Source organism: Rhinatrema bivittatum, chromosome 5 (assembly GCF_901001135.1).
Source record: "Rhinatrema bivittatum chromosome 5, aRhiBiv1.1, whole genome shotgun sequence".
NCBI lineage: Eukaryota > Metazoa > Chordata > Amphibia > Gymnophiona > Rhinatrematidae > Rhinatrema > Rhinatrema bivittatum.
The window spans coordinates 41,349,167-41,376,103 of NC_042619.1; the positions used below are offsets into that span (position 1 = coordinate 41,349,167).

Below are 26,937 nucleotides of genomic sequence, written 5' to 3' on the forward strand. Positions count from 1 at the left end.
CATTCTGGATCTCAAAGGGATCAACTGTCCTTTGCAGTGACTCATTTTTGCATGGAAATTTGCGAAGAGTGATAATGGCCGTGCAGTTGGGAATTTCTGACCTTCTTGTATCTGTCCGAGGCGTACCTCCGTATTCCCATGCAATTGGAACACCGTCTTCTATGTTTCATTGAGTTGGGGGGGCCATTATCAGTTTTGGGTGCTACCTTTTGGTCTGGCCACCACACCCAGAACTTTTTCTAAGATTGTGGTAGTGGCCATAAAGTTGAGAGAGGATGGGGATTCTAGTTCATCTGTATTTGGACAACTTGACTGATTCAGGCCAAGTCTCTAGAAGAGAGCCGGCTGGTGACCCACAAGGTGATCTCCCTGTTGCAAGAGCTCGGTTGGGTGGTGAACCTAGCCAAGAGCAGTCTTCAACCATCTCAGTCATTGGATCTGGGTATTCAGTTTGACATAAGGCAGGGCAAAGTTTTCTTGCCAGAAGCTCGTATTCAGAAGTTGATGACACAGGTGCGTCTTTTGGTGAACACTATATGCTCAACAGTGTGGGCATATCTATAGGTATTTTGGTTTGATGGTGGCAACCCTGGAAGTGGTGCCAAGTGCGGGGACGTACATGCGGGTCCTACGTTTCAACCAATGCGCTCTCTTTCCTTGTGCTTACTGACCTTGAAAACAGTGTTTCTGGTGGCAGTATGTTCTGCGCGTCAAATTTCCGAGCTGCAGGCCTTCTCTTGTTGGGAACCATTCCTTCGGATTGACTCCAGGAGCAATTCAACTGCATACTGTTCCTTTCTTCTTACCTAAAGTGGTCTCAGATTTTCACTTGAATCGGTCCATTTCCTTGATGTCTCTGGATAAGGAAAGAGATGCAGAGCAATATCAACTGTTGCGTCCCTTGGATGTCAAGAGACATGTCCTGAGGTATCTGGAGGTTTCTAAACCTTTCCAAAAGATGGATTGCCTGTTTGTCTTTTATGGTGGAGGTAAACAGAGAGAACCGGCTTCGCGGGCTACAGTAGCTCGCTCAATTAAGGAAGTAGTCATGGCTGCGTATGTGAATGCTGAAAACTGTTGTCTGCTCAGGTTAGGGCTCATTCCACAAGGGCTCAAGCAGTGTCATGGGTGGAGGTTAGATTGTCTGCCATTGACATTTGCCAAGGTGCGTCGTGGTCCTCCTTACACACCTTTTCAAGGTATTATTGTCTGGATTTGCAGGCCCAGGAGGACATAGCCTTTGCATGTGTGGTTTTGACTGGACCATGGGCAACCTCCCACTCTATTCTGGAGTAGCTTTGGTACATCCCACTGGTCCTGAACCCATCTGACTAGGTACTAGGAAATGAGAAATTACTACTTACCTGATAATTTTCCTTTTCCTTAATCTAGACAAATGGGTTCAGCTTCCTGCCCTTGGTTGCGTATGATTGTGTTAAAATCCTCCTGTGTGGCTATGTGTTCCAGGGGTTACTGGTAAGTTTTACTCCAGTCCCTAGACTATTAATGCATTTCTTGTCTGAGCTCAGTGTTTCATGTTGTTGAGTACAGAAATGGTTATCTGTTTTTAATCAAGTTTTTGCTAGTCTGTCCACAGTTGCTTTTGAAGGGAATACTGGCAAGCTGATGTCACTGCAGGAGTATATATACTGTGACATCAGTTTGCTCCGTCTCCATCTGCTGGTAGAGGTGCATAATCCACTGGTTCTGAACCCATCTGTTTAGATTAAGGAAAAGGAAATTATCAGGTAAGTAGTAATTTCTCAATTTATGTGCCCATCTCTTGGCCACACTCTAAACACCCATGCCCTGCCCAGACCACACCCCTTTTTGAAATAGATTGAGATGTGTGAGTTATAGGATATATGCGTGTATCTAGATGGCTTTTAAAATTCAGTTGACGTGCCCAAGCCTGACTTGGGCTGCATCCCCTTATTGATTTGTGCACTGGCTTTTAAAATCTACCTGTAAATGTTTGGATTTTTTACACTTTTTGTTAAATTGCTTGTGTTACACTTTTACATCTCTTTTGCGGCAGTGTTAGGGGTGACATGGAGTATGTCACATGACTGGACTTTTGAGACCATTTTTTCACAGATGTATATGGCAAATTGACCTCTAACTTGCTGAAGCTGCCAGCTGACCCTGTTGCATTTTCTTAAAGAATGAGTGTTCCCTAGTGGTACATGATCGACTTCCTCAAGGTCACCCAGTGAGTACTGAGGGGAAAACATTAAATCTCTAGATGTCACCTCTTATTTTTATTTTTTTTCTACTCCAATTACTCCAATGTCACATCATGAAAAATGGACTTCCCTGTTTGAATCCCAGACCTGAGAGGATCCCTCCCATTATGTAAGAGTGACACCTACTGCCTGACTTGAGAGTGCATATGTGCAGTGTTCCATAGGGAAACCCAATCCATGCCACTCAGCTGAGATTCCAGGAGTGGATGTAGTGTGAGTAAAATGGGGAAAAATCCCAGGAAACTGAATGAAGAATCATAGCACCAACTAAGCTGGAAGCCCAAAGATGGCTACAATCCTAAACAGCAGTGGCTGCATCAGGTTTCCAAGAAGGCTGGAGTAACCCAAACATCAATTTGATTGGGAGGTTGGATGTTTTGGACAATAGCTTCGCTAATTTTGGTGGTGTTGTGAATTATTACCTATGGAGGTGGAGAAGGCCAGCAGTGTACCAATTTTTGGACATGCTTGAGATAAGCTATAGAAGCCAGTGGTGGGAAAAGGGTTGAGAGATCATTTAAGATGTGAGGAAGGGGGAGCTGGTGGTTTGCATATGAAGTTATTTACTCATCAACACAAAGTGGTAGAAAACCAGAAAGGATGGATCTCAGCCAGGCAGACTGGATGGGCCAGTTGTTTTTTTATCTACCATCATTCATTATGCTACTATATAAGAAAGCTGAAGGGACCAAAAAAAGTTTCTAGCATTTGCAGTCATCCAGGGAATGAGTCCCCTATGAGGAAAGGTTAAAGAGGTTAGGGCTCTTCATCTTGGAGAAGAAACTGCTGAGGGGAGTTATGATAGTGGTCTATAAAATAAGTGGAGTAAAACAAGTAAAAGCAAATCAGTTGTTTACTCTTTCAAAAAGTTCAAAGACTAGGGGACACACAATGAAGTTACTAGGAATACATTTAAAACAAATAGACAATATTTTTTACTCAACGTATAGTTAAGCTCTGGAATTCATTGCCAGAGGATGTGGTGAAAGCTGTTAGTGTAGCTGCATTTAAAAAAGGTTTGGACAAGTTCCTGGAAGAAAAGTCCATAAACCATTAAAATGGATTTGGGGAAATCCACTGTTTATCCCTGGGATAAGCAGCATGGAGTCTATCAACCATATGGGACCTGGATTGGCTACTGTTGGAAACAGGATACTGGGCCTGATGGACCTTTTGGTCTGACCCAGTATGGCAGTTTGTTCTTATGTTTTCTTGTAGTGCTTCCCTTGTCTGTCTTTTCTTCTGCAGGAAGACCATGGTCAACCGCTGTTTGGTGTCCAGTTTAACTGGCACAGTAAAGAAGGTGATCCACTAGTTTTTGCCACTGTTGGCAGCAACAGAGTGAGTACTACTGTAAAATTTTCTGCATTAGTGTATTTTTAAAACTGTTTTGATAATATTCTGTAAATAACAGCTCTGATTTTATTAATATTTATATATAAGCATTTGTTTCTTAGCGTGTAGCCAGATGGACAAGACCAATGAGTTTATGCTCCCCTGCTAGCAGATGTAGACGGAGTCAGGTTTCAGAGCTGACGTCACCCTAGATACACCCCTGCAGTGTCCTCATCCCTTCAGTATTTCTCCGTCTCCAGCAGATGTGGACATGCTTTCCCTATGGCAGGGGTCAGGAACCTTTTTGGCTGAGAGAGCCATAAACGCCACATATTTTAAAATGTAATTCCATGAGAGCCATATACAATATGTTTAAAACTAAATACAAGTAAATGTGTGCATTTTATGTAAGATCACACTTTTAAAGTACAATAAGTCTCTGAAAATATTACACCAGGCCTTAAGACACCAATACATCTCCTATTAGGAAAACGGACCAAGCCAGGCTGCTATAGAGTCCTACACAGAAACTACACGCTAGCAGAAAACCTCACTTGAATCACGTGCTGTCCCTCACCTAACATAGAATAAAGAGATCAAAACGCTTAACAAGAAGCATGCAGACAAAAACTGAATTGGAAACTGCAACAAGCCAGAGTCTCTGTATGCAGTGTAACAAAGGAAAAAAAAAATCACCCATCCTTATAAAATCATCAGCAGTAAAACTGTACTAACAAAAAGAACATATTTCGAAACAGCTGATGAGTGGAATATCCAATAATTAAAAACTCATATAAAACATTTCCAGATACCAACAAAATATTTCAAAATAGCAGACACAAAGACCCAGTAATGAAAAATAATAAGGATACAAAAATTTTTTTGCTCTGCATACCTGGGAACGTTTGATATCCAGGTGTCCTGAGATTGTTCTGAATTAGCAGGAGGTGGGGTGGTTTGCTTGGAACTTTCTCCTCTCTCAGTCACATACCAGCGCTCTCTCTCACACTGGCTCTCAATGACACACCTATACACACATGCTCTCAGTACTCACATATACACATGTTTTTTCTCTTTCACTTATATAGGCTCTTAATTACACATTTACGCACATGCTGTCTATCTTTTCACGCTTACACACACACACAGGCTTTCAATCACATAAATACATGCTGTCTTTTTCTCTCACACACAGACTCTCATTCACATGCTTACAAACATGTCCTCTCTTTCTCTCATTTACACACAGGCTCTCAATCACATACTCACATGCTCCCTCACCTAAATCAGCTCTCAATCACACACAGACACACATGATCTCTCTTACTTATACACACAGGCTCTTAATCATACATACACATGATTTCTCTCACACACAAAGGATCTCAATCATACCCACACACTCTTTCACACAAACAGGTTTTCAATCACAAACTTACACATACAGGTTCCCAATGGTAAACTTACATTCATGCGCTCTCTCTCACAGGCAGGCTTTCAATCACAGACATACTCTCTTTCACATATACAGGCTCTCAATCATTCACAAACATGCTATCTCACTCACGGACACAGGATCTCAAACACACATGCTTGCTCGCTCATTCACTCTCTTTCTCCCCCACCCCGGGAACTCGCGGCAGCAGCAGCCTTCTCCCAACGCTAACCTCTTCATTTTCAGCCCTCGCGGAGGCAGAGTCCCATCGGCCGCGGTTGAAGCTCTTCATTTTCCTCCGAGCCGCGCTGCAGTCTTCTTTTCTTCGGGCCGATGCCGAGCGCACTAGCGTGGCCTCTTCTTCCCGCGCACGCACCCAATACTCTCCACTTCCTCTTCCAGGCCGCGGGGGGGGGGGGGGGGGGGGGGGGGGGGCGGGAAGAAGAGAGCACGCCGGTGCCGCTGACTCCAGCTGTCCTGCCGCGTTCCGCCCGGGCTGACAGCATTTTAAGCCCGGGTGGAGGAGGACCGGGGAACAGCTGGGTCAGCGGGAAAGTGTGGCGACACTTGTCTGCGAGCCAGATGCAGCCCTCAAAAGAGCCATATCTGGCTCGCGAGCCATGGGTTCCCGATCCCTGCCCTATGGGGATCGCAGTACTTTTTGGAAGAAGAAATTCTACTTTTAAATTGGAGAAAAGATTGAGCCCTGCTTTCCTGTGGTGATACCTAAAGGTCTCTCCCCCAGTTCAGAATTCCTGAGGTGACTTCAGAGATCCCTCAGAAGTGTTCCTTGGTCCGGTAGCTGGTTCCCGGCGTGGGCTTTGCTGCTGAAGTAGCTGAAAGGCGGCGGGGCAGGAAGCCAAGTGTGACGGCCAAAGCCTGCTCCCCCCGCAGCCGGAGACCGTCTCTGTACTGAGCCGGTAAGCGCTGAGCCCAGGTAAGTTTAAAAAAAAAAAAGGATTTCCTCCTGATTCAGAGACATTGGAGGGGTTTCGTTAAGACTTCTCCAGTCTCTTTGCTTGGTGCGCTGTGCCGACATCGTTCCTGATCCTGTTGGGGTAAGGGGAAGTGGGATTCTGAGTGAGTTGAGTAGGCCCCGCTTTAGGCTTGGTCAGCACACCATGGCGGTACTATCTTGCGCGTGTTTTTGTGCCTGTATTGCCCACCATAGAGCTTTGTTATGCGCAGTGCGTGTCTGTTCTGCACACACACTATGTACATAACGTTGCACGCCACAACTTACTAGGCGCAGAATAAAAGTAAAGCCGGGCATACGGGGTGTACGTGTGCCTCACTGTGGCCTGCGTAAACGTCCGAAATCGGTGCACATAAAATTTTAAGCGTGAGCTGTCTGAACATGCAGTTTCTGTCACCAATGGCTCCGGCAGCAAAGAAACATAAGCGACTTTCTCTCTGCGCTGCTTGTCATATTAGGGCTGCACAGTCTGATCTGGGTTCTTGCTTATGTCAGCATTGTGAGGAAGCCCAGGGAGAGTTGGCCTCCGTGGAATTTACTAAGCCCAGCTCCTCCCATTCAGAGGATTGGTCAGCCACAGTCTTAACCAGAAGTACCCCAGATCTGAGAACTCTGGGACTGGGTCATCCACGGGAGAGGGAAATTTAGCGTCACCTACCCCAGTCACTCCTGGGCTAGGCATGGTCCTGGCTGCTTTCAAGCCTTTGTACAGGTGCAGTCTGCTACCTCACTTGCTCCTGTCCGGACGGAACCTCAGCCGGTAAGCACTCCCTCTCCCAGTACTATTGGCAGACCTCGAGGCATGTCTCGACTCACCAAGGGTATCCCTGGCAGGGACCCGGACGCACGGTTGAAGAGAATCCAGATTCTTTGGAAGATGGGGAAATCCCCTCCCCCGGTTTAGAACCGTATCAGACCATGTTACAGTTTTTCCACAGAGACGAATTGCTGGCCCTGGTTTCCCAGACTCTGAAGATGCTGGGAGTTCGTGGGGCAGACTCTATGACAGAACCAAAGAAGAATCCCATTCTGATTTCCCTACGGAAAGCCTCTTGGTACTTTTCAGTACTGGAAGCCATCCAGGAGTCGATTGATCTGGAATGGGATGCCCCAGAAGCAAGTTTTAAAGGTGGACGAGCTTTAGAAGCTCTATACCCACTGAATCCGACAGCGAGAGAAAGTTAGCATTTCCCTAAAGTGGATGCACTGGTCTGTGCCGTCTTAAGTGAACAACTATTGCAGTGGAGGGAGGAATGGCCTTAAAGGATGCACACGATAGACGGATGGAGTCCATCCTTAAACAGGCCTTTGATGCAATAGCAATGACCTCACAGATGGCTGCTTGTTGTGCCCTGGGAGCTCGTTCGTGCCTGCTCCTCTCTTGGGAGATGGATGACTCGGGGGGCGTATTCCAGAGCGGTTATGGAACCTGCCGCCACCTTTTTTTGCTGACACGGGCTCGGACCTAGTCCATATCTCCACCAGAGAAATGGCCTCACTGGTGGTGGCCAGAAGACAGCTATGGCTGCAGAATTGGTCAGCGGACACAACCTCCAAGGCAAATCTCGCAAAGATGCCCTTTAAAGGATCACTGCTCTTCGGAAGCGAATTGGAAAAGCTGGCCAGTAAATGGGGTGAATCTCTAGTACCCCGGCCACCAGAAGATAAGAGAAAGCAGTTACAGCGCTCCTCGCCCATCCAGGGACTCCCCACACTTTTGCTTCTACAGAAACTCAACATTTCAGAGGTCTTGGTCCTTTGGGAGGTCTCAGTCCTTTCAGAGTCAGCAGCCCAAGAGAGGTTCAGGCTCGGGTTCAGGTTTGTCCTGAACCCTCCAATGAAGTTTTGCCAACCCACGCTTGGAACGAGGAGATAGGATATCGATTGTCCCTCTTCTACCAACAGTGGGTCGAGATCACTTTGGACAAATGGGTACTGGATGTCATACGAGAAGGATATGTACTGGAATTTCGTAGTGCTCCTCGGGACATATTCATGATATCTCCTTGCCACTCCCAGCACAAGAAGCAGGCAGTAGATTATTCTGTTAAGACTTCTCAGGATGAGGGCTATAATCCCAGTACCTGCGCCCCAGGAAAACATAGGGCATTATTCCATCTATTTCATCATACCCAAGAAGGAAGGTTCCTTTTGCCTTATCCTGGACCTCGAGCGTCAACAGACAAGTGTCACAAGAGAGAGATCTCCTTGTGGAATAGGCAGAAATATCTCTACAGATGATCTCAGCCTCCCACAACACAGGAAAAGACAACATCAGAGCAGTCTTTCTACGCAGGGAGAGTCTGGATCCAGGAGAGTGGACGTTGTTGGCCAAAGTCTTTCAGCTGGTAGTAGATCGCTGGGGTCTCCTGTCCATCAACCTCCATCTCTCAATGCGAAGGTTCCCCAATTCTTCAGTTGCAGAAGAGATCAGTTGACCCTGGGGATCAACACTCTCATTCAGACCTGGCTGGAAGAGGAGTTGCTATATGCCTTCCTTCTGTGGTCCTTCCTGGCAGGGTTATTCGCAGAATCGAGTGCCACAGGGGATTAGTCCTACTAGTAGCCCAGGCATCCGTGGTATGTGGACATGCAGAGACTCCTGGTGAAGACCCCCCTGTGCCTCCTACCGTGCAGCCGTGAAGGGAACTTCTATAGCAGGGACTGGTCCTTCATGAGGATCTAACTTGATTCTGACTTAGTCTGGCCCTTGAGAGGGCTTGCCTGATGAAGTGAGAATATTCGGCGCCAGTAATTGCTACTTTACTCTGCACGTGGAAATTCTCTACGTAACTAGCACGGTGCGGGTCTGGAGAGTATTTGAGGCCTAGTGTGAGGAACACGATGTTTCCCCTCAGATGGTCAAAATCCTGCTGATTCTGGAATTTTTGCAGGGCAACTTGAATAAAGATTTGACTTTTAACTCCTTGAAGATCCAGGTAGCGGCTCTCTCCAGTTTCAGGGGCGAGGTGAATGGAACTCGTCTGTGGGCTCATCCGGACATGGCCCATTTTCTGAAAGGGGTGAAGCACCTCCAGCTACCCCTACGGTGGCTGATTCCCTTGTGGAATCTTAATCTTATATTGGAGCCTTTCCTTGCTTTTATTAACCCTGAAAACGGTGTTCCTGGTGGCTATATGCTGGGCACGTCGCATTTCTGAACTATAAGCTGGTGGGCATGCGGATCGCCTGGTAACATGCCTACCTGGTGCGAAGGTGGCGGACCTCACGCGTCACCTAGAAAGGATTTTAGACAGTGCTGGGGAGGAGCCGGCTGTCGTGGTACATGTGGGCACCAACGACATAGGAAAATGTGGGAGGGAGGTTCTGGAATCCAAATTTAGGCTCGTAGGTAGAAAACTTAAATCCAGAACCTCCAGGATAGTATTCTCTGAAATGCTCCCTGTTCCACGTGCAGGTCACCAGAGGCAGGCAGAGCTCCGGAGTCTCAATGCGTGGATGAGACGATGGTACAAGGAAGAGGGATTCAGTTTTGTTAGGAACTGGGGAACCTTTTGGGGAAGGGGGAGTCTCTTCCGAAGGGATGGGCTCCAATTTAACCAGGATGGAACCAGACTGCTGGCGCTAACCTTTAAAAAGGAAATAGAGCAGCTTTTAAACTAGAACAAAGGGGAAAACTGACAGTCACTCAACAGTGCATGGTTTGGAGAGAGATATCTTCAAACGATACTAATGATGCATTAGAATTAGGGCATCCAGACAGTGAGGTTCCAATAATAAGAAAAGTAGTCCAAGTGCCTGTAACTAAAAACTCACCTGAGCTAAAAAAGTCTAACTTATCCCTATCAGTTAAAAAGCAGAATGAAAATACAAACAAAAAACAAACTTTGAAATGTTTGTATGCAATGCCAGAGGTCTAAGAAGTAAGATGGGAGAATTAGAATGTATAGCAGTGAATGATGACATAGACTTGGGGGCGGATTTTAAGAGCCCTGCGTGCCGGTGCGCCTATGTTCAATAGGCCTACCGGCGCGCGCAGAGCCCCGGGACTCGCGTAAGTCCCGGGGTTTTCCGGGGGGCGTGTCGGGGCGGGGCCGAGCGGGGCGCCATTTTCGGGGCGGGACGCGGTGTTTCGGGGGCGGGCCCGGGGCGTGGTTTGGGGCGGGCCCGGGGGCATGGTTTCGGCCCGGGGCGGTCCGGGGGCATGGCCGCACCCTCCGGAACCGCCCCCGCTTTATGGAGTAATTGGTTCATGAACCGACGAGAGAAGGAGCAATTTTAGATCTAATTCTCAGTGGAGAACAGGATTTGGTGAGAGAGGTAATAGTGATCATAATATGATCAAATTTGATTTAATGACTGGAAGGGGGACAGTAAGCAATCCACGGCTCTCGTGCTAAACTTTCAAAAGGGAAACTTTGAGAAAATGAGAAAAAATAGAAAAAAACTGAAAGGAGCAGCTACAAAAGTAAAAAGTGTGCAAGGGGCGTGGTTATTGTTTAAAAAAAATACCATCCTAGAAGCACAATCCAGATGTATTCTACACATTAAGAAAGGTGGAAAGAAGGCAAAACGATTACCGGCATGGTTAAAAGGGCAGGTGAAAGAAGCTATTTTAGCCAAAAGATCTTCATTCAAAAATTGGAAGAAGGATCCAACAGAAGAAAATAGGATAATGCATAAACATTGGCAAGTTAAATGTCAGACATTGATAAGACAGGCTAAGAGAGAATTTGAAAAGAAGTTGGCCGTAGAGGAAAAAACTCACAGTAAAAACTTTTTAAAATATATCCGAAGCAGAAAGCCTGTGAAGGGAATCAGTTGGACTGTTAGATGATCGAGGGGTTAAAGGGGCACTTAGAGAAGATAAGGCCATCGCGGAAAGATTAAATGATTTCTTTTCTTCGGTGTTTACTGAAGAGGATGTTGGGGAGGTACCTGTACTGGAGAAGGTTTTCATGGGTAATGATTCAGATGGACTGAACCAAATCACGGTGAACCTAGAAGATGTGGTAGACCTGATTGACAAACTTAAAAGTAGTAAATCACCTGGACCGGATGGTATACACCCCAGAGTTCTGAAGGAACTAAAAAACGAAATTTCAGACCTATTAGTAAAAATTTGTAAACTGTCATTAAAATCATCCATTGTACCTGAAGACTGGAAGATAGCTAATGTAACCCCCATATTTAAAAAGGGCTCCAGGGGCGATCCAGGAAACTACAGATCGGTTAGCCTGACTTCAGTGCCAGGAAAAATAGTGGAAAGTGGTCTAAACATCAAAATCACAGAACATATAGAAAGACATGGTTTAATGGAACAAAGTCAGCATGGATTTACCCAAGGCAAGTCTTGCCTCACAAATCTGCTTCACTTTTTTGAAGGAGTTAATAAACATGTGGATAAAGGTGAACCTGTAGATGTAGTGTTCTTGGATTTTCAGAATGCATTTGACAAAGTTCCTCATGAGAGGCTTCTAGGAAAAATAAAAGTCATGGGATAGGTGGCGATGTCCTTTCGTGGATTACAAACTGGCTAAAAGACAGGAAACAGAGAGTAGGATTAAATGGACAATTTTCTCAGTGGAAGGGAGTGGGCAGTGGAGTGCCTCAGGGATCTGTATTGGGACCCTTACTTTTCAATATATTTATAAATGATCTGGAAAGAAATACGACGAGTGAGGTAATCAAATTTGCAGATGATACAAAATTGTTCAGAGTAGTTAAATCACAAGCAGATTGTGATACATTGCAGGAAGACCTTGTGAGGCTGGAAAATTGGGCATCAAAATGGCAGATGAAATTTAGTGTGGACAAGTGCAAGGTGATGTATATAGGGAAAAATAACCCATGCTATAGTTACACAATGTTAGGTTCCATATTAGGTGCTACTACCCAAGAAAGAGATCTAGGCGTCATAGTGGATAACACATTGAAATCAGTGTGCTGCGGCAGTCAAAAAAGCAAACAGAATGTTGGGAATTATTAGAAAGGAAATGGTGAATAAAACGGAAAATGTCATAATGCCTCTGCATCCACTCCATGGTGAGACCGCATCTTGAATACTGTGTACAATTCTGGTCGCCGCATCTCAAAAAAGATATAATTGCGATGGAGAAGGTACAGAGAAGGGCTACCAAAATAAGGGGAATGGAACTCCCCTATGAGGAAAGACTAAAGAGGTTAGGACTTTTCAGCTTGGAGAAGAGACGGCTGAGGGGGGATATGATAGAGGTGTTTAAAATCATGAGAGGTCTAGAACGGGTAGATGTGAATCGGTTATTTACTCTTTCGGATAATAGAAAGACTAGGGGGCACTCCATGAAGTTAGCATGTGGTACATTTAAAACTAAGTGGAGAAAGTTCTTTTTCACTCAATGCACAATTAAACTCTGGAATTTGTTGCCAGAAGATGTGGTTAGTGCAGTTAGTATAGCTGTCTTTAAAAAAGGATTGGATAAGTTCTTGCAGGAGAAGTCCATTACCTGCTATTAATTAAGTTCACTTAGAATAGCCACTGCCATTAGCAATGGTAACATGGAATAGACTTAGTTTTTGGGTACTTGCCAGGTTCTTATGGCCTGGATTGGCCACTGTTGGAAAAGTATGGCATGTTCTTATGTCGGGAACTGTTCCTCTGGATGACTCCAGGAGCGTTACGGCTTCATACCGTATGTCTCAGAGCTTCATTTGAATCAGTCCATTTTGTTTCTATCTCTAGATAAGCACATTGATGCAGAAGAATACCACCTCCTCTGCCATTTGGATATCAGTAGGCTTTTGGTGCGGTATCTGGAAGTTTCAGAACCAATCCGAAAGACAAGACCGCCTGTTTGTCCTTTACTGTGGAAGGAAGCGGGATGAACCAGCTTCGCTGGCTACCATAGCTCACTGGATTAAGGAGGAGGTCACAGGAGCCTTTTGGGAGGCAGGAAAGCCATTACCTCTTCAGGTTAAAGCTCATTCCACTAGGATTCAGGCAGTCTCATGGGCGGAAGCTAGACTGCTGTCTCCCGTCGACATCTGCCAAGTGACGACGTGGTCCTCCTTGCACACCTTCTCCAGGTTCTATTGCTTGGATGTTCAGGCCCGGGAAGACGCAGCTTTTGCAAGGGCGGTGTTAACTGGACCGTGGGCAGCCTCCCGCCCTGATCAGGAGTAACTTTTGTATATCCCATTGGTCCTGAGTCCATCTGGCTACCCGCTAGGAAATGGAGAAATTACTTACCTGATAATTTTGTTGTCCTTAGTGTAGACAGATGGACTCAGCATCCAGCCCACAACTGCCAAAGAACGGTGCCATGGATTCGCCCATGGGAGTGGATATCAATTCCAAGAGATTATGTGTAAACCCTCATCCAGTGCCATCTATAATCTTACTGGGGTTCATTGTCTGTTTGGTTGAGTACAGTTATGGTTATCCATTTTTAATCAAGTTTTTAATCACGTTTTTTCAATAGTATGTCCACAGTGGCTTTTGAAGAGAATACTGAAGGGCTGAGGTCACTGCATGGGTGTATTTAGGATGACGACAGCTTTGAAACCTGACTCCATCTCCATCTCCTGGCAGGGGAGCATAAACCCATTGGTCCTGAGACCATCTGTCTGTACTAAGGAAAACAAAATTATCAGACAAGTAGTTTCTCCAATATTCCACCTTTACCAAGTTGGTCTCAAGGCAAGTTACAATTAATTTTAGTTAGAATGAAGTAAAAAAACATTTTTTGTACTCTGGCTGAAAGTTCCTCTTAAAGAGATTTTGAAAGTTTCATGTCCTTAATGGGACCTGTTTTTTTGTTTCTATTTCATTAAAATTATATCACATGTAAAGGAAGCATTATGGAAAAAGCTGTAAGGTTAGGAGCATAGTTTTTATGCAGACTTTAATAGCGGTTTTAGTGTATGTTGGCATTTAATTGTAAGGATAATTTGTCTTCTGGTATATTTAGTCATTTGAATTGATGAAGCTATTACCATCTATGTGTAAGCTAACAATAGTTTGAGGAGATAGACTTAAACCAGCCATATTCTATCTTAAGATAAAATTTGCATTTCATTCTCCTACACCGGTCCAGTGAATCTTGACAGGTGGGTTATGTCTTCCTACCAGCCTATGAAGGCAGAAGTACTAAGACTTTTTCTGTGATGAAGAGGGAGGCCAAGATCCCAAAAAGCATTTTCTTGATTCAGTCATTTCCATTCAAGTGGTTGTTTAAGAAAAAATGTCACAGTGATCCTTATTCCATACTTTGTCTGCCAGTCGGCAGCAGATTTTAATTTATAATAGGTAGCACAGTGCTTTGGCTAGATTGAAGCATCATTTTTCCTGTTAACTCTGTTGCTTATTGTGTTGCCTTTTGTGCCATTATTATATTTGATTATTTTATTTTTTATTGAAAACTGCTTTCAGTTGCAGTTTTGTTCAAAGAAGGCAGTCTGAGTCTAACAATTCATATACTTAAGCTCTTTATGCTGCACTTCTTTATCAGATGTAGCAGTGTGATGCTTGCAGGCGATTCTAATGAGTTCAGGGAGTCTTCCCTATTCTCCTCCACTGTCTTCCTAACTTGAAAGCTCTGCTAACATAGTTCAATAAGAGAAAAGAGGAGGATTGTGCTGTCTTCCTTTTTTTTCTGTCATTTGGAACAAACTATCAGCTAGAGCAAAACTACTAGTTTCACCCTGGATTTGGAAATGAAATAAGGTCTGCAGCTGCACAATCGGCCTAATTTTAAAAGGCTGGTGCACGCCAATACCAGGAGATATGCGCGTATTTTCAAGGCGCCACGGCCACGCGTGTATCTATCGGTACGCAGGGAAGAGACAGCTTTGAAAAAAGGGGCGGGCCGGGGGAGGGGTCTGGGCAGGGTGACAGCAGACCGGGACAGCGCCATTACACTGTCCCGCTGAAGCACGCACCGGCAGTTGGCTGTCCCGCGCAACTTACTGCTGCTCTAGAGAGCGGGTAAGTTGAAAAACAAAACAAAGGGTAGGTTTTAGGGGTCAGGGAGAATGGGAGGATGGGGAAAAGGTAGGGGGTTTAGGAATTTCCCTCCCAGTCCGCTCCTTTATTGGAGTGGAATTGGGTGGGAACTGTGGAAAGGCCCTATCCGCGTCACCATGAGCTTCTTAGAAAATCCCCCCCTTGCATGCGCCGGTAACAGGTGTACACATTATAAAATCAGTGCGTCCATGTGTGCGCCGGTGTAAAAATTCATCTTATAGTGTCCACTCCTACACTCAGACTGATATTGCAGTTGATTTGCACTACAGTATATTTTCAGTGAGCTATGGATGTGAAAATTGAATTTAACAGAGCCATTAATTGAATGTTTCCTTATTTGCAGGTGACGTTGTATGAGTGCCATTCGCAAGGAGAGGTCCGTTTATTGCAGTCATATGTGGATGCTGATGTATCCTTCTGGAGTTACTTGTGCAAATAAAGAAAATGTCTGTTTAAAGTTTGAGGCATTCTGACTAAAGCATTTTAAGTTAATGCACAGTATATGAAATGGTATATGAATCAGTACAAAGTTACATGAAGGTCAGGTTTCAAAGGGTTTAGCTGCCTATCTTTGGGAGTTAGCCTTTTCAATTGGCTCTCTTGAAAATTTACTAGGGCCGAGTACCTAAATTTTAGGATTCTAGTTTCACTAGGCTTCTGGATTTAAGATCCTAAAAAGTGGGTGGCTAAAGTTGGAGCAGAATAAGGTGTGGGAAAAAAGTTTGGTGCTTAGCATTGATTTCCAGCACTAGGCATCTAATTTAGGCATCCAAATCTAGGCCAAAAAATAGCAGCCCTAAGTCTAAGGTCTCTAAAATTAGCTGAAATTTCAACTGAAAATTTAGGTTCCTAAGAGGGAGATTTAATAAAGCTGCGATAGTTTATTGCAGGAGGGACGAAATATTGCAGGGAGGGGGCATGATATTTGGCCCCACCCCAATAAGCTATCACGGCTGTACTCGGGTGTGATTTGTTTTTATTTATCGCGGCACAAACGTGCAACAAAAAATGGCACTGCGGTACTTTCCTTTCCCACGCAATGGCAGCTCACCTTGACCAGGGTCGCTGTTGCTTAAAGGACCAGTGGCCTGAACAATGGCCCTCTTCCCAGATGATAAACTACCTGGGTGGGGTCTCAAAGGCGACTCTCACTACTTACTAAGGCAGTATTGGCTCCCCGAAAGAAAATAAGAGGCCAAATGTGCAGTGTCAGCCTGCTTCCTTCCTCACCCTCTCCACTTAAACCCCTACAATGGCCCCTTTAGCGTAGGACCCCCCCAGCCCATCCTTACTTCCTCCTTCCAAATATAACTAAATCCCTAGTGTCTAGGGTTCCCCACTCCCAACCTTAAAAAATGGTTCCTGGTGGTCTAAAGGGGTGGGCAGGTGAACCCTCACCCTCACCCCCTAAACCTCCAGTACCTCAAAATGTTATCTTCAAAAGCTGAGGGCCTGGGATGCCCCTGAGCCTTGTCATGGTGCCAACCATGCCTTGCCTCATCACATGATAGGGAAAGGTCCAGGGATCGGACCTAGGCCATCTTAGGAGGAAGTGGTGAAGACAAAAACTGTGAAGGACTTCAAAGGGGCATGGGATAAACTCCATCAAGTCTAGAGGACGTGAATAAAGAGGGGGTGGCTCGCATACAGAATGCTGAACAAGCAGCAGCCCTCAAGATAGAAGGGCTCAGAATAGAAGAACAACAGGAAGCCGCTGCTGCCACAGCTGCCGCCGAAGTGCGCAGAAAGGCTGAGCTAGAGATGGCCTCAGACCTGTTGCAGTAAAAGGGAGAAGCAGCAGCCCTTGAAGCCCTAATTAAAGGTCTTGTTGTGGGGGGGCAGTTGTCACAGCTACGAAAAGTAGCAGACGCAGGGATCAATAACCGGGGCCCGCAAGCCCAAAGGTGTGGAAGGAGGCGGCAGAACACTGCACGGAGCGGCAGTAGCCACAGAGGCATTCACGGAGCGGGATGCCAGTGGTCGGTGTTCCACCCTCACGGAGCGGAAAGATGGAGGGCTGCCATCTCCAAAAAAAAAAAAAAACAGGGGTGGGTAAGAGTATGTAAAATTACCGGTGAGGTCATAGGCTATAGGTATTGCCAATTATTAGGCTTGTTCAGTATTTGTTGTTTGTTAATGTGGCTCGCGGATTAATACCCTTATTCAATAAATTACACACGGTTAATGCGACTCCAACATTGCTCTATGCTTCATTGGCAAAAGGAAATGTGGGACAAAGGATTTGCATTCACAAATAAGCGTGGGAATAGCTTGCTTGTTGCGACGGTTTCTACCCCGAACCAATTAAGCCTGATACTTCACTTCGAATACATATACAGCGCAGCTTACTGCTTCAACGGCAGGGGGGGTGAAGAAAAGAGTATTTATATTAAGACAACCAACAAGGACTAAATTGTACAGGCTGGGTAAACAAATAAGCGTGGGAGTAGCTTGCTTATTGCGGCGGTTACTATCCCTAACTAATTAGGCTTGATTAAGAACATAAGAATATGCCATACTGGGTCAGACCAAGGGTCCATCAAGCACAGCATCCTGTTTCCAACAGTGGCCAATCCATGCCATAAGAACCTGGCAAGTACCCAAAAACTAAGTCTATTCCATGTTACTGTTGCTAGTAATAGCAGTGGCTATTTTCTAAGTCAACTTAATTAATAGCAGGTAATGGACTTCTCCTCCAAGAACTTGTCCAATCCTTTTTTAAACACAGCTATACTAACTGCACTATCCACATCCTCTGGCAACAAATTCCAGAGTTTAATTGTGCGTTGAGTGAAAAAGAACTTTCTCTGATTAGTTTTAAATGTGCCACATGCTAACTTCATGGAGTGCCCCCTAGTCTTTCTATTATCTGAAAGTTAACAGGGGTAATTTAAAATCTTTCTTCTCTGTCTGCTCTTAAAGGCATCTGGTCCGCTTTAGCATTTATTACAACCTCTATACTGTGATGCCTTAAATCCCTGGGGATTTAAGGCAAAATTGCTTACCTTGTAATAGGTGTTATCCCAGGACAGCAGGATGTAGTCCTCACATATGGGTGACGTCATCAACGGAGCCCTAGTGCGGGAAAACTTCTGTCTAAGTTTCTAGAAACTTGACTGGCAGCCTGAGGCTACTGAGCATGCCCAGCATGCCATGATACTCTGTGCCACAGGGGTCTCACTTCAGTCTCGTATGTATATATGCTATGTTGTTGGTACCCACATGTACCAAGACAGCCGGCTTCTCCTTGGTACTATCTAATATCCTATCTACAGTTTGTGATGCGCGAGTTCTGCCACCTTCACACCAGGCAGGCAAGTTACCAAGCAATCCTTACAGTACACTAGCCACCCAGCTATCTACCTTCCTAATAATCAATCACAAACTACAATGGCCGTCCTAACCCTTCCCTCCTGGGCACCTGCCCCTGGAGACATATCCTCAATATGAGAAGACTACATCACCTTGCGTGCAGGTCCTAGCTACAGGATTGCTTCCTGTCTCACTAATTTATTTATTTATTTATAACTTTTTATATACCGAGGTTCAATTAACAAGATTAATTATCACTTCGGTTTACATTACAACCAGCAAAAAATAACAGAGACAAAGTCTTGTTTTACAATGAACAGGGTAGAAGTAACCTGGATTAGAACAATGAACAGGGTAGAAGTAACCTGGATAAACATAAAATGGGTGAAGCAAGTATAGAGAATTGGGTCTGTATAACTTGGGCGAAAAGCAGGTGTGATGCTTTCCTTCCAGGTGACCTTTCTCCTCCAAGGCAGCAGAGGGGACTGCCAGATTGGAAGTGGGATTTCTCTACAGTGTCCTTGAAGGTGTCCGCTATATGCCTATCTGCCTCCCTTTGCTCTTCCAGGGTTGCCACTCTAGACTCCAGAGATCAAACTCATTCTCTGAGGGCTAGGAGCTCTTTGCACCGAGTGCACACCTCAACCTTTCATCAGCTGGGAGATAATCATACATGTGGCACTCAGTGCAAAAGACTGAAAAGCCTCCCTCATGCTGCTGGACTACTATCTCTTTCTTAATTTTGTTGATTTGTTATCAAGTTTAAAATTTCTAAGGGAGTAGGGAGGTAAAGCTAATTTAAAGTACTTTTAGTTTATTGATTTATTTTATATTTGTCAGTGAACCTCAAAACACTACTGTTAATCTACTTATAACTAAAAACGTACCCACCTTATTCACTCTTGTTTTGAATTAAATTCCTGCTGTATGAAATCTGTATTCAGTTTATACTCTAGGAGCTTTGAAGTACACGTGTCAGGTGCACTTGTCCAATCCTCTTCAGTTGCAAGAGATGCAGGGCCTATGGAAACTGGTGCTTTGGAGCCTGAAGTCTGGATCTTTCGCACTGAGCTCTGGAGTCCTCTCCCAGGGGCTGCTGGGAAATGTATGCAGATGAGCCTTCCGGTCCTCTTTCTTTCCTCTTCCATCCCAAGCTTCTCTTCTGTGGCCCAGCAGCGACTCCTTCACCTGGGCCTTGACTGAGGCTGCAGTTACTCTGCCTGGGCTTTCGATTGTAGTGCCTTTCCAGATGGTAGCAGGAGCCCAATTTTATTCATCTGGGATTTTTCCAGCTCTGATTGCAACACAAGCAAGCACGTGGGCAAACTGATGAAAAAAATAAAGCTAATAAAACAAAACATTGCAGTAACCTGAACATTGCAGAATTAGCATTTTATTTCACGTGCAGTTTTCCAGTGGTTAATTTGCTGACTTTCAGCATGTGATGAATAACTTAAGGGTAATTGTACAAATCCTTAACAATAGTGGCTATAGGCAGATGAAAACTTCTACACATGTGCGTGGACGTATGATAGCAACACAAGTCACCCTCTTCTGGCAGTGGCTGGATCAAGGGGAATCATTAGGATAATCAATCCAATTACAATGCAGTGCATAAAAGTGAGTGTCTGTACAATGAAGAAGGTGATTGGGATTAAACCTACTTGATACAAAACAGTTCTTGTGTGTGTATGTATGTATAAAATATTATTAATCACATTTATGAAATTTGTTCTAGCACTATGTCGGTCATGGAAATGCTATCAATGAACTTAAATTCCACCCAAGAGATCCAAACCTTCTCCTCTCTGTAAGCAAAGGTAAGAGCTAGAATGAGCTGTGCTGTGAAAAAGGTAGGGGGGTAGGTGCAGCATTTATTTATTTTTATTTAACATTTATTTATTTATTTAACATTTTTATATACCGAGGTTCTGGTAACAATCTCTTTATGCTTTTGATTTTTTTCCCCCTTGCAGCATTATTGGATCTAGACAGCTTTATTCAGGAAGTTTATGTATTTATTATTTCTACATACCGACAGGTTTACATGCACATACTGCAGGTATTTCTCTATCCCCAGAGGGCTTACAATCTAAGTTTTGTACCTAAGTACAAGTAAGTGAGTTGCCCAAGGTCACAAGGAGTGACAGCAGGACTTGAACCCTGGTCTCCTGGTTTGTAGCCCATTGCTCTAACCACTAGGCTATTCCTCCTCCTGACTGAGGAGGAGGAATATGAAAAGCAAATGAAAACAAATTTGAGGAAAGCTGGGCTATTGAAGTTTAGAGTTATTGCATTTGAAGCCCACTTACAAGCTATAATAAAATTACAAAATTTATGAACAAGTTTCAAAATCCATATCAGATTTATAACAGCAGATGGTATTCAACTACTTCAAAAAGACCAACTTGTCTTTAAAGTAGCAGTGCTAGCAAATCCTTTTTAGCATATAATGTTGACAGAAAAAAATTATTGTGCTTCCCTCTCCTATATTGTGATTTTTATTATTGAGACATTATTGATAGCATTTTAAAAAATGCTTCTCCCTTGTAGCCACTCCCACCATTATAAAGCTAAGGAGTATTGATCCATATCAGATCTCATGTGGTCATTGCTCTTGACAATAGGCAGAGTATAAATTTGGCAGGAGCTGAAGATTGCAAAGACATTTCAGAATGTAGGTGGGGTTTAGCATGACTCGCATGCACATCTTTTATTCTAAAAAATATGCATATACAAGAAAATATCTTAAAACATAAAAGAAAGTAAACCTAGGAATAAGATTAAAAAAGGGAAGAAATAGATCCAAAAATTAGGAAAGTTGATAGTTTTGAAAAATCTACCTGCTTACAGTAGAGTTTGTATAGATTTTCAAACAGAGCTGTGCTATATGGGCTTATAACTTTCACTAAAACCAAAACCACCCTACTGGACTACTTTTGTTGGGTGCTTCTGTTGTCAGTACTTTATTAGTATTGTCATTATACAGAAGGTAAAACAGATAGCTGGAGAGCACTAAATAGTGGTCTAATCTTTTTTTTTTTGACCTGGCAGTTTTCCTCCTTGGGCTTTGTTCAAATGTAACTGACCTCCTACAGTGTCATGAGCCTTCATTCACAACTACCTGGATGGTTTCCCCTATTTATATCTCTTCCCAGCTCAGACCATTCATTGCAGTAAAGGTCCTTGGGCAGGGGCCATAGAGCACAGCTTCCTTTGGGATGTCTTAATGTGGACCTTGCTACTTGCTGCTGGGTGTCGCCATTTTAAGTAATGGATGATATTCATATTGCCCCCGCACACACACACACATACCGGAGGCTGTGAACACTGCTGCTGCTGCAGCATCGACTGCCCTCAACCCCTACATGATTGAAGAGTGTAGTGAGACTTGGGATGGTCTAGGTTTGGATTTTGAGAGGTGGGGGAAGTGGAGAGATAGCGTTCTATCCCACATTGAAGAAAGAAATGTACAGGGCTGGTGGGAGTCTCATTTCTGCTTGACTCAAAACAATTGTCATGGCTCAAGGTTAGAGAGAGATTAGAACATGCCATACTGAGTCAGACCAAGGGTCCATCAAGCCCATCAAGGGTCCATCAACCATTATGGCCTGGATTGGCCACTGTTTCCAACAGTGGCCAATCCAGGCCATAAGAACCTGGCAAGTACCCAAAAACTAAGTCTTTTCCATGCTACTGTTGCTAGTAATAGCAGTGGCTGTTTTCTAAGTCAACTTAATTAATAGCAGGTAATGGACTTCTCCTCCAAGAACTTATCCAATCCTTTTTAAAACACAGCTATACTAACTGCACTAACCACATCCTCTGGCAACAAATTCCAGAGTTTAATTGTGTGTTGAGTAAAATAGAACTTTCTCCGATTAGTTTTAAATGTGCCACGTGCTAACTTCATGGAGTGCCCCCTAGTCTTTCTATTATCTGAAAGAATAAATAACCGATTCACATCTACCCGTTCTAGACCTCTCATGATTTTAAACACCTCTATCATATCCCCCCCTCAGCCGTCTCTTCTCCAAGCTGAAAAGTCCTAACCTCTGTAGTCTTTCCTCATAGGGGAGCTGTTCCATTCCCCTTATCATTTTGGTAGCCCTTCTCTGTACCTTCTCCATTGCAACTATATCTTTTTTGAGATGCGGCGACCAGAATTGTACACAGTATTCAAAGTGCGGTCTCACCATGGAGCGATACAGAGGCATTATGATATTTTCCGTTTTATTCACCATTCCCTTTCTAATAATTCCCAACATTCTGTTTGCTTTTTTGACTGCCGCAGCACACTGAACCGACAATTTCAATGTGTTATCCACTATGACGCCTAGATTTCTTTCTTGGTTTGTAGCACCTAATATGGAACCTAACATTGTGTAACTATAGCATGGGTTATTTTTCCCTATATGCATCACCTTGCACTTATCCACATTAAATTTCATCTGGCATTTTGATGCCCAATTTCCAGTTTTACAAGGTCTTCCTGCAATTTATCACAATCTGCTTGTGATTTAACTACTCTGAACAATTTTGTATCATCTGCAAATTTGATTTTCCCTGTACGTACCCGGATCAGTCCAGACTGTAGGTTGAGCCTCCTTTCCAGCAGGTGGAGACAGACTAAAACTGAAAGGATATACTATATGAGGACAGAGCCTATCCTGTAACCCTTCAGTATTCGTCTGTCTCCAGCAGGTGTAGCAGCTCACCCTTCGGTCTCCTGCTCTAAGCTAGTCAGCCTTTTCTTTTCTTCATGGATCAAGCAAGTACTTATTCCTTAGGGATCTAGTGTGATCTTCTTCCTGTAAAAAAACCCCAAAAAACCCCAAACTCTGATAGAGTTGTAGTTTTACTTTGGTGCAGGAGACGGTCCCATCTCCTGGCTCTTGCCGGACTCAGGGGGGCTTTGCCCCTTGTGTACTGCACAGCCTGAGTTTGTAGCCGCTTTCAGGTGTGGGGACCGAGTCTGGTGATCCAGGTCTTGTCTCCCCCTCCTATGGCTGCCGAAGGTGCTTAGTTCCCCACTGCTGTGCTCAGTCTGTATAAAAAAAAACAAACAAAAAACAAAAACCAGTTAAAAGTATTCAAACTGCTTTTAAACTTACCTTACAGCAGTAGACCCATTTTGTTTTTCATTTTGGTCTTCAGAGGGCTTCAACCGGCAGCCAGAAAGGCAGGATTCCCCCCTGCTTCACCCCGGGCCTGCAAGTTGCCAATCAAACTTTTTTTTTTCTGCAGTTTTTTTCTTCAGAGCAGCTCTTTTGGCGAGGCAGGCTACCTGCCTTTCCTTTGGTCAGCCCTCGTCGCGATTTTCTCGAGAGGGCCTCTGTTCTGCTTGCCTGCCGGGAGGGGAAGGTCCTCACAGCATGGCCAGGCCGATTTTTCAGCGGCTCCGTTTTCGGAGCTGCCTGGGGGTGAGGGGGCGGAATTTGTCCTCCTCCTGCATAAATCCTATTTAGCCAGCCTGCAGGAGGAGGAGGAAGGTCTCCCCCCTTGATTCCCCCCCCCCCGGGCAACAAAATTCTGCCATTGACTGTTGGCCCGGCTGCGGAGCCCCCGGGGCCTATTCGGATGCGGGGGGTCCCGGGGGTGCCCCCCCTGACGCCTCGGTGGACCCGGTACTCCCGGATCCTGACGCCTCCCTTGATGCAGAGGGTACCCTTCCTTCCCTGGAGGGGGACGACCCCAGGGTCCTACGGATGTTCTGCAGGAAGGAGCTGGAACCCCTCATCCCTTTTGTCCTCCAGAAATTGGGGTTGGAGGGGCCCCCCACGGACACCCTTATGGCCTCTTTGCCTAAAGATATGGCCCTGGTCTTGGCGGGACTCAGGGCTCTGGCTACCGCCTTCCCTTTTCATCCCATGCACATGCTGTTGCTCCTGCGGGAATGGGAGGCTCCCGTAGTGGACCTCCGGGTGGTGCGGGCCATGGTTAAGCTCTACTTCCTCCCGGAGGGAGTGTTTGGAAATTTAAAAAAATCCCTCCGTGGACTCCTCCATCTCTGTGGTCACCAAACATACACCATCCCTGTGGAGGGATTGACGGCCCTGAAAGACACCCAAGACCGCATGCTCGAGGCACATATGAAGCGCATTTTTGATGTCTTGGCGCTGGGGGTTCGTGCGACTTTTTGCAGCAGTCTCATGCTACGGGCAGGTCTCAGGTGGGTTCAACAGTTACTCTGCAACCAGGACCACCCGTTGGCGGAGGCGGAACAGGCTGAGCGTCTCGAAGCTGTAGTCACTTATGGGGCTGATACGCTCTACAACCTCATTTGCGTTCTGTGTAAGGCAATGGCCTCGGCGGTCTCCGCCAGACGACTCCTCTGGCTGCGCAATTCGTCGGCTGATCCGTCCTCCAGGGCCCAGCTGGGCATGTTGCCTTTCAAAGGTAAGCTCCTTTTTGGTGAGGACCCCGAGAAGCTTATGGATTCCTTGGAGGACAATAAGGTCCATAAGCTCCCGGAGGACTGTCCGAAGTCATCCCACTCCTGTACACTTTCTCGTCCTCGCTTCCGGGGTCAGAGACGGTATACCCCACGCGGCCGGGGTGGCTCCTCGAGGGGTTATTCTTCTCGCTCTCAGTCTTGGTCGCAGCCCTTTCGTGGGCGGCGTCCCTTTCGCAAGGGCCAGCCCGCGCGCTCCACCGCCAAGCCGGCCACCCAATGAAGTTCACTTGGCTCATTCCTAAGTCCCCTTCCTCGGTGGCCGCCTCTCCCTGTTTTTCGAGGAATGGGTCAAGATCACGTCGGACCAGTGGGTCCTTGACATTATCAGAGACGGTACGCCTTCGAAATTGTTCACGAGCTACCGGATCTTTTTCTTTTTTCCCCATGCGGGTGGTCCAAGCGGGAAGCGGTGGAGCAAAACCCTCGCCAGACTCCTGAGTTTGGGCACGGTGGTCCCAGTTCCGGAGAAGGAGCTTGGCGAAGGCCAGTATTCTATTTACTTTGTTGTCCCCAAGAAAGACGGGTCTTTTCATCTGATCTTAGAGCTCAAAAGAGTCAACCAGGCCCTCAAGACCCCGCATTTCCGCATGGAAACCCTGCAAGCGGTTATTGTGGCGGTTCGCCCTGGAGAGTTCCTCGCCTCACTCACCTGACAGAGGCGCATTTCATATTCCGATTCACCGCGATTATCAGACGTATCTTTGCTTCCATGTTCTCAGTCGGGATTTCCAGTTTCAGGCGCTCCCCTTCGGCCTCGCGACCGCGCCTCGCACCTTCACCAAGGTCATGGTGGTGGTGGTGGTGGTGGCGGCGGCTCTCCACAGGGAAGGAATACTTGTTCACCCCTACCTGGATGACTGGCTCGTGCGGGCCAAGTTGGAGGCTCTTTGTTGGCGGGTGGTGGATCGCGTGTTGGCTCTCCTCGTGTCTCGGGTGGATAGTGAATTTCTCCAAGAGCAACCTTCAGCCCTCCCAGGCGTTAGAGTTCCTGGGAGCCCACTTCAACACCCTGGTGGGCAAGGTCTTCTTGCCGCATGCGAGGGCTCTAAAGTTGATCAACCAGATTCAGAATCTGATCTCGCTACCTCTTCCGACGGCCTGGGACTACGTACAGGTCCTGGGATCCATGGCGTCCACCATTGACCTAGTCCCCTGGGCTTTTGCTCATATGCGACTGTTACAGAAAGCTTTGCTATCCCGTTGGCAGCTGGTGTCGTAACAGTTTCACATAGTCCTCCCGTTCTTGGACTCTACAGTCGCTGACTTGCAGTGGTGGCTTTTCCTTTCTCATCTCCTACAGGGAATGCCTCTCCAAGCCCCACAGTGGACAATAGTAACCATGGACGCCAGTCTCTCGGGCTGGGGTGCGGTCTGTCTTTCCCAGTCCTCCCAGGGGATCTGGTCAACAGCTCAGTCTCGCTGGCACATCAATCGATTGGAGACTCGAGTGGTGCTCTTGGTCCTTCAGGAGTTTCTCCCCCTTATCCGTGGCAAAGCAGTGAGGGTTTTGTCCGACAACTCCACCACCGTGGCTTACATCAATCGTCAAGGGGGCACCCGCAGTCCGCTGGTGGCCCTAGAAACCAGCCGTCTCTTCGCCTGGGCCGAGCGACATCTGCAGTGCCTGGCGGCCTCCCACGTCGCGGGCAAGGAGAATGTTCAGGCCAATTTTCTCAGTCGTCAGTCGCTTGATCTGGGGGAGTGGAAACTCTCGGCCGCAGCCATGGATCTGATCGTCGACAGGTGGGGTCCCCCCCACCTGGACCTCATGGTGACCCTCCGCAATGCCAAGGCAAATCGGTTCTTCAGCCGCTGGAGGGAGCACGGCTAGGAGGGTGTGGATGCTCCAGCTCTCCCCTGGCCGGCAGTCGTCCTTCTGTACGTGTTCCCCCCCATGGTCCCTGGTGGGGAAAGTTCTCAGAAGAATAGAACTCCATTGGGGACCCGTGGTTCTGGTAGCACCCGAGGGGCCGCGCAGGCTGTCGTTCGCGGATCTTGACAACCTGGCAATGGACGGACCTCTGCAACTAGGCCACCTTCCTAGGCTTCTCTGGAAGGGACCCGTATTTTTCGACCAGGCCGATCACTTCTGTCTAGCGGCCTGGCTTTTGAACGGCGACGCCTGAGGCGTAAGGGCTACAAGGAAGAGGTCATCTCCACCTTGCTGCGGGCCCGAAAACAGTCTACTTCTCTGGCTTACGTGCATATCTG

The 26,937-nt window shown here is 46.1% G+C and overlaps 1 protein-coding gene across 2 annotated transcripts in view; it reads left to right on the forward strand.

Moving 5' to 3' along the window:
• The window catches only part of EED (embryonic ectoderm development), a 170,215-nt gene that overhangs the window by 27,313 nt on the left and 115,965 nt on the right, over window positions 1–26,937 (forward strand). For both annotated transcript variants that reach the window (XM_029602261.1, XM_029602262.1), the window contains exons 3-6: window positions 3,495–3,587; window positions 15,301–15,366; window positions 19,764–19,889; window positions 20,008–20,089. In XM_029602261.1, coding sequence (XP_029458121.1) covers window positions 3,495–3,587; window positions 15,301–15,366; window positions 19,764–19,889; window positions 20,008–20,089 — 367 coding nt within the window. The remainder of the gene's footprint in view (window positions 1–3,494; window positions 3,588–15,300; window positions 15,367–19,763; window positions 19,890–20,007; window positions 20,090–26,937) is intronic.